The 8,000-nt window shown below is 44.4% G+C and overlaps 2 protein-coding genes across 2 annotated transcripts; one reads left to right on the top strand and one right to left on the bottom strand.

Moving 5' to 3' along the window:
• The first annotated feature begins 65 nt into the window (after nucleotides 1-65).
• LOC142893325 (histone H3.3A) lies at nucleotides 66-2,550 on the top strand. Its single transcript, XM_076033805.1, has 4 exons — nucleotides 66-204; nucleotides 934-1,071; nucleotides 1,162-1,315; nucleotides 1,886-2,550. The coding sequence occupies exons 2-4, from the start codon at nucleotides 944-946 to the stop codon at nucleotides 2,012-2,014; spliced, it is 411 nt and encodes a 136-aa protein (XP_075889920.1). The 5' UTR covers nucleotides 66-204; nucleotides 934-943; the 3' UTR covers nucleotides 2,015-2,550.
• On the bottom strand, nucleotides 931-7,967 carry LOC142893320 (uncharacterized). Its single transcript, XM_076033793.1, has 17 exons — nucleotides 7,849-7,967; nucleotides 7,140-7,331; nucleotides 6,780-6,887; nucleotides 5,494-5,569; nucleotides 5,243-5,399; nucleotides 5,118-5,163; nucleotides 4,969-5,027; nucleotides 4,847-4,882; nucleotides 4,662-4,714; nucleotides 4,404-4,536; nucleotides 3,743-3,957; nucleotides 3,614-3,659; nucleotides 3,476-3,541; nucleotides 3,320-3,379; nucleotides 3,084-3,169; nucleotides 2,774-2,868; nucleotides 931-2,699 (listed from the first exon to the last, which is right to left on the bottom strand). Exons 2-17 carry the CDS (start codon nucleotides 7,174-7,176, stop codon nucleotides 2,665-2,667), a joined length of 1,308 nt encoding a protein of 435 aa, XP_075889908.1. The 5' UTR covers nucleotides 7,177-7,331; nucleotides 7,849-7,967; the 3' UTR covers nucleotides 931-2,664.
• Between the last annotated feature and the right edge of the window lie 33 nt (nucleotides 7,968-8,000).

Here is an 8,000-nt window from a genome sequence, read left to right as displayed (position 1 = left end):
TTGTTGGTCCATCGTTTTAATTGGCTGCGCCGTACGTCCACACTCGTGAGCGCCGACCAATAGCTGAGCAGTATACGTCTTGATGACGTCACGGGACCGTATTAATACTCAGCCTCAACCTCTTTCCCCCCACAGATCGTTTCCAGTGGTCGCGGCTCACTGTCGTCAAGGACTTGCACAGCTGTCGTCGACTTTTTTTTGAAGGTAAATGCCCATTTCATTCTTCCATATCACATATGTATATACCCAGGAGACAAGTGCTTGGACATTTGGCCTGATTTGACCGCCGACGCAGCGCCACCATGTTGAGTCGCTAACGCTAGCTAAAAATAGAACAATGGAGTCCGCTTGATGTTGCTGTTTTCGTTTAAGATGGTAATTGAAGAATGTGTTGTACATTTTATTACAACATCACTTTATCGCTTTGAGTTGACCACAGGCAATGTTGTCGTTTTTTATACGTCGGGATCCGACGCGTGTGATTTGTTGAGTGAAACAGAGGGGCAATGTCGCCGGGGGTTGAGAGAGCGAACGAAAATGGCGAAGTCGAAAAACGGAGACGGGACCGAGTGGCCTGATGCGGGCGCCAAGTGTTGAGACGCCCTTGTCTGCTTCTTGTGCGCGAATCACCGAACACATTGCCGCGAGCCTTCATTTGTAAACACGGTGTGCCTTTTGTACACATGTGACTCTATTACATAATACGAAGCGCCGAAGCCCTCTTTTTTTTTTTCTTTCAAGAAATCTATCTTCGATAAAAACGTCATAGGGGAAAACCTTGTGTTGATTGTGACGGTGGGGGGAGGGGCGCCACTGCCTGAACCGCGGCCCGTGGTGGCGTTTGTCGTCGCCGCCGTATCTCCGCCCGTTTCCGCGTGTTTGTGACACTCTCGGAGAGATAACGACTGTAAATATGTGCTCTGGAACATCTAGGAAATACAACATGGCCCGTACCAAGCAGACTGCCCGTAAATCTACCGGAGGAAAGGCGCCGAGGAAGCAGCTCGCCACCAAGGCGGCCAGGAAGAGCGCCCCCTCTACCGGAGGAGTGAAGAAGCCCCATCGTTACAGGTGCGTGTGTGTTGGACGAGAGGAACTGATTCAAACGTGTGTTGTGGGTGACTCGAGTGCTTACTTTATGGTCTGTATTTCAATGTGAAGGCCGGGAACTGTGGCCCTGAGGGAGATCCGTCGTTACCAGAAGTCGACCGAGTTGCTCATCCGCAAGCTGCCCTTCCAGCGTCTGGTGAGGGAGATCGCCCAGGACTTCAAAACTGACCTGCGTTTCCAGAGCGCAGCCATTGGAGCTCTGCAGGTAAGTGAATCACTAGCCACCACCTTGATCGTGGGTGTCAAACTCTGGCCCGGGCCTATCTGGGCTGCAAGGAAATACAAAATCATTGCTTGAGCTGGCCCTCTGGTATTGGCACAGCACCACAAATACTACAGATCCCAGAATGCTCTGCTGGAATTTTGGCAATCAGGACAGGAAGTTCTTTTTTTTTTTTTTTTTTATTACTTGGGTCATTGTGTTCTTTAATTTTATTAATAGTCCATGGAAAAGGTTTACAGTTGATTAGCGCACAAGTGTTACAGTGCAATGATAAGTTATTTATTAAGTATTAAGCGTTGCTTGTTCCATATTCAGGTTGAAGCAAAGCTTGTTTGGGTCCATATAAAGGTTCACTGCTGCATCTGGAGGCTGATGTTCTTTCAATGAATATCAATGTTGGCCCGCCACTTTGTCCAAGTTTTACGTTTTTGCCCACTATGCATTTGAGTTTGACACCCCTGATCTAAATGTTTTTTTTCACAGGGATCCTCTTTTGTCTGCCTCATGTGTCTAACCACCTTTCATTCTCTTCCCAAACCTTTGCCCCAACAGGAAGCTAGCGAGGCTTACCTGGTTGGCCTGTTTGAGGACACCAACTTGTGCGCCATCCACGCCAAGCGTGTCACCATCATGCCCAAGGACATCCAGCTGGCCCGCAGGATAAGAGGAGAGAGGGCTTAAGCAGCCAGAGGGAGGCAGCGGTGGCCGGACAAATTCTTATTTGTCGTACCTAACCATTTTGTGGACATTTCTTCCTCTTATTTTTCTTTTTTTTTATTACGAGTTCCATGAGTTTTGTATTGTATTTTGAACTGGGACAATTTCAGCCATTCCACAAGCCAAAAGACATGTAGGATAGTTGGAAGTATTGCGCAGTAGGTGCATCCGCCAATATTACCATGGTTCATTACATATGTTAGCTGTTTCACCTTTTAAATATCTCTGAGGCGTCGGTCGTATCAAGACGAGGGTGTATCTTCAACTATTTACCACCATCACAAAATGCCAGCATGCTGTGCTGTTTAGGTCTATGCAGTGTTGGGTTATTCACCCCAGGCGGACATCACGGCACGCACCGACCGGAGCACAGCAGATCCTTCATATTTTTTCTGGACTGCTTTTTACATGTTTTATCACATTAAACCTCGGCAGCTACATTTAATACTATTTATGAAATGTTGTCACATGTCTTTCTATTAAAGGTCTTTATGATTAGACGCCTTGTGTGCTGCAAGTCATTGAAATCAAATGGTGACATTAACACAGCTGTGCTGTTCTCAGCGTGGGTGTTTATTAGAAGTACACATGGAAACAAGGGAATGACCAAAGTGTCATACAAACCATTCTGTATGTTTAAAACCAGCAGCTGTAACGGTGGGGAAACGAGGGCGTCAGAAACTTTAATTTCAAAATCAAATGGGCGAAGCTGGACGGACTCACCTATTCGACAGACAATCTCTTCACACTCTCTGATGCTCGGGGCTTTGAGCACCACACAACAGAACCCTGTTGACGACGGGGTTTCTGGGGAGTCTCTGTGGAGAGAGCCAATGGTTTGCGTGGATCGTGTCACACGTAGACCAATCACATCACAGCTGCCTATTGCATCACTGCCTGTAGGGGAGTGACCTACACATCAAGCAGGGGGATTGTGAACCACCCACGCAGAAGAAAAGCAGCTGTCTGCTGTGTTTAGCAGGTGACTTGATACAGAATCATCAACTTTGTTGATCGTGAGCTGAATACTTACGCCACGCAGAACGCAAATATTGTGTAATCCGGCTGGCTGAACCTTCCTACACATGAGATCTCAGGATAGTGGTGCTCAAACAGTTCCTGGTAAAATATACAGAAAAAAAGTCACTCAGCACAGAATCAACAGCATGTCATTGATTATTTTATGCAATCAATTTACATGAAAGATGATCTAATTCAGCCAATGTAAGGCTTGTTAAGGCAGCAAGTGGTGGTGATGTGGTGTCTTACCGTGTTACTGCATCGTTCTGTACACGTTAAATGTGTTTCTTTCAAATCCAGAAGCACCTCCTGCAAAATGACACAGCCATGGAATATTGCTAAAAACGAGGAAGAGTTTTGGAGGGCATGCCAACATTTGTCTTGGAGGGGAGTCAGTTGTATTACCTTACTGGGCTGTTTTCTTTCCAGCACTAATGGAATGGCGTACTGGAGAACCTCCTTGTCCCCATGCTGAGAAGCAACAACAGCAGATGTAAAATAAGGTTTATATTAAATGTAGATGTATTGACAATTGTGACTTACCATTCCAATATTAGTCTTCCCCAAAAACTGCACGACGTGAACAATCCTGATAGAAGACAGCAGTCAGCATCATGAGACAAACGGTCTCTTAATCCACCTGTTTGGTTTTATTAATTTCTGTCAACTTGCCTTCCCTCTTTGAGACACTGCGAAGTAGACCCGTTTTCTTCCTTGGAGGTTGATTGCTGTGAGCTAGCAGGGCCAAGTTGCAGGTTGGGGTTCTCCAACTTCAAGGCCCTCAGAAGTTTGATGAGTGGCCGATAGACTGTCCCATCCTGAGCCATCCATCGCAAGACAACGATGGACAGAGGGCAGCCCTTCAGCCGAGACAGAACCACACCTGCCTTGGAAATGGGATTATTATTTATTTTATTCATATTCTATTCTATTTTTTTCATATTTTTTTAAATTATTGCATCATCCCAGTTCAAGGTTATGGTACTCTTTCATTCAGACTCCAAGTATTAGTAAGTGTTCTAAATGTGTTCAATGAATTCACTGCAAATCAGATGTAAATAGATCTTCTAAAAGTGGGGAGAGTTTTTTTTATGCACCACTGAAACTCCAGAACGGTGACGTCAATTGAGAAATGCAACCACAGTCTAGATGAACAGTGTTGATGTAGAAACTGGTCTAAATTTAAATGTGGGGTGATGCCAATTATCTTTGATCTTTAATCAATGTGAGCATATAAAATCTCAAAGATCCCTGGTGGCACTAAGAATAGCTGTGAGGTCAGTCAATGCTACGTGACCACTTCAGTAAATGATGACTGCAAGTATGAAGGTACCTGTCCACTCTTTGAATTCCTCAAGGAGATCCCATTGATCTCGTCTATCACGTCGCCAGGGCGGATAAACTTGTCGACATCTGCTTGACTGCCAGAGATAAGGTCAAGGACGAAGACACGCCCACTGAGGTACCTGACAGATAGATAGAGAGGGAGAGAGGGAGAGAGAGGGCGGGGGAAGAGAGAGAGACCAACTATGTAGTTTATCAGTAGGAAGTGAGAAGCGAAAGAAAGAAGGTTGTGTATGAAGGCACAAACCTAAATACCAATCCCAACTCCCGACAAGGGACCACATCATACGTCTCACACACCTGAAAACAAGTAGAAAAACCTATATAAATATTTAAAAAAAATGTTTTCTCTAAGTTTCTTCTGGAATACTGTTATTGCTGCTATGATAGTGCTAAGAGTGAATACTTTTAATTTGGCTTATTATTTTTTACCGGTAGAAGCCAGCTCTCATCCAAAAAACTGCAGTTCTGTGGGGAGAGACAAAACTTTTAATTTCAAAGTTGCCAAGAATTTTAGCAGGAGGAAACTCCAAAAGGTACAAAGAGGTCCTGACCTCCAGGTTTAGTTTGAAGTCCATGTGAGAGAGGACCAGCAGCAGTGACATAAAAGGCTCTAAGATGAAAAGAAACATTTGTTGATGTTCTCAATGGCAGCTTCTAATTGGTATATTAAGATGATGTAATATCAGTTAAGAGGGCCCACCCACAAACTCCTCATTCCTGAAGACTGACGCAGCCGGACTATACCACTGAAGAAGAGAGCAACTGTTTTAGAAACTAAACTTAAACTGAAACTAGAGCAACTACTAGGTTGTGTTTTTCGCTGACCTCCAGGACTCTGGGTGTGTGCAGCAGGTGCGTGATAAGCTGGGGAAGAGCCTTGCGTGTGAGGGCCAGTCTGAGCAGGTAGCGGCCTCTGCCTTGAGCTGAAAGCAACTTCCTGCACACTCTGGTCTGCTCCACCACCAAAGACAAGGCAGACAACCTGCCCAGGCAGGAAACAATAAAACTATATTCAGAAATATGTTGAAATGGAGGCTCTTCTGACGCTTCAGTTGATACATACAGGAAGATCCTACCTGCCGCAAGCATCTTGGTGTGTAAGCTGTTCAAAACAGTGCCAGTAGTCTCTGTGGACCAGACTGATAACTGGCTCTGAGGGAGAGAGCACAGACATGTGAGAAAGAGAGAGCGAGAGAGCGAGAGAGAGAGCGGGAGAGAGAGAGAGAGAGAGAGGGAGAGAGAGAGAGAGAGAGAGAGAGAGAAATGTGACAATTTAGGATATTATATGATGGTAACTAACTTGTGTGGTCTAACAATGTCTCTAGCCTGTCAATGAACTCAACAGTGTTAATATCAGTCCAACCTTCACATGTTTTTGTTGTTGTTGTTGTTTTAAAAAAAAAACATTGGATATTTCAAAATATGTGAAAAATGGTTTCATTGTGTTTAAAAGTCATCCCACCGTGATGTCACAAAAAGGGGGCGTTAGATCTCATTGTGAGAACAGCTCACTCAGAGACAAAACCAGTGCAATTGCGTAAGGCTCTGAAACGGGCGGCTGAATATGTTGGGTTTATTTAAGGTTCAGGGATTCCTTACCTGGACCTCAGGGTTAAACAAAATATTTATGTTGCACAATTAAACACACCAAATATTGCTTTATAATCATTAACAGTGTTGTTGGGATTACTCCATAAAGGTAAACCAACTACTGTTGACTGATTACTCCTTTTAAAAGTAATCTAATTACTTCTTTATCTAACTTTGTTTCATCAGTCATCGATTACTAACTCCAAATAAAGCAACAGCTGAGAACGTCTTTGTTTCCTGCACATAACGTACAACCAACCACAGTATTCCTTGATTTAGACGAGATGAACTCAAACTGATGTTTGTATTTTCAGCTACAAACGCAATTTCTGTTTTTTCTTTTGCTGCCACCATGCTTGTTTTGGTGCGACGTCGCATATCAATGACGCTGCATGCACGGCTGCATCATCGATCTGCGACGTTATTGTTTTCGGTTGTTTCTCTAAATTTCAGACATTTTGTGGGTAATGAGACATTTTTAGCTTGCAAAATATTTCAGAAAAGTAATTGTCACTTGATAAAGTAATTATAATATAATTACCAGTTTTACCACAGTAATCCCGTTACATTACTCAGTTACTAAAACAGTACTTTAATTACAGTAGTGGACTACTTAGTAATAGATTACTTGTCAACACTGATCATCGATAACTGTTTTCTATAGTGTAAACATAACATTTTCAAACAAACAATATATGCAAATTTTCATGCTATTTCTTTCTATATATCTTTTTTTTTTGTTGTTGTTGTTGAAGGCTATGAGGATACCGACGTTGGAGACCCTTCCTGAGGACCAGTTCCAGCAGCTCACAGCAGGAGGCGAGATGAGGGTTGGCGTCCGTCACCGCGTCTCCATCCGACTGCAGGTTGAGGACGCACACTGTTGCGGGAGACACGGACAGTGGAGTGAGTCCAACAACCACTCGGCTGCTGCACACACACACACACACACACACACACACACACACACACACACACACACACACGACCTGGGTGACATCGCCATCACACTCTTCACTGTCCTCGCAGCAAAAAGGCACCCTAGTGGATAAACGATCTCAAGCAAGCTGTTGTTTATGATGGGGAGGGGGGGGTCTAAATGCATTGAGCCTTCGCTGTTGTTGCTGCTCACCTTTGAGGGTGCCGAGGAGAGGCTCCTTCGGTGCCATGTTGAGCCGCGCAGCTGTGCTGCTCAGAGGCGCTGCTTGACAACACACGCAACGAGTCTGCTGTCATCGCACGGCGCCGTCATGTCACTTCCGCATAGTCTGGCGTGAATAGCCCGACACGGTCCACTTCTGTAGGATCATTGGAGGCGGCCGGGCTGACAGTCGAATAGTGTTCAGTTAATTAACACGTCACTGACGGAGCGATCGAGCGGCTAATGTCTACTGGGGGAGTCTTTACGTCCTCTCCGTGCCACACGAGTAGAAATAAGCGGTGGCTCGACTGTGACAGCGGTGCCTTTTCTTCACCCAGAAACGAAGGGAACGTATTCAAAGACAGGAGTGTTGTTCACAATACTGGACAAGCATGTACACACAGCTATCAAACTTCGTAATAAAATTAGGCTGCAAAAGATGCAGCCCCTTTCTCAAATTCGGAATATTATTCATAAATGACCAATAAAACTATGATTTAGCGAACGCGATATACCGCTGGTGAATTTGATATTTTAAAAAAATATATAGTGTCCTCATTTACCATGGCGGATAGTTAACTTTTAGCAAGCTAGTAGCTAACATGAAGTCATTAACTTTTATAACAACGCAATAGCCCTTAAATTTCGGCGACTCAATTTGTGTCACATTAAGGGAAAATGTATAGACATTATATATTACGGTTGACAACTTCAGCGGCGTGTCCGTTTGTCCCTTTGTGGCGCTTTAGACCGATGACCGAGGGCAGCATATGTTAAGGCGTTAAATAAAAACGAACCGTGGGAAAAAGAAAATAACCAAATTGTCTGTGACGTCACCACGGTCAACAGCGC

Source organism: Nelusetta ayraudi, unplaced genomic scaffold (genome assembly GCF_046127955.1).
Source record: "Nelusetta ayraudi isolate G7.1 ecotype Tasmania unplaced genomic scaffold, CSIRO-AGI_Nayr_v1 ptg000042l, whole genome shotgun sequence".
In the NCBI taxonomy this organism is placed as follows: Eukaryota; Metazoa; Chordata; class Actinopteri; order Tetraodontiformes; family Monacanthidae; genus Nelusetta; species Nelusetta ayraudi.
Note: the sequence above shows the minus strand (reverse complement) of the source record. Positions and strands in the feature narration are given on the sequence as shown.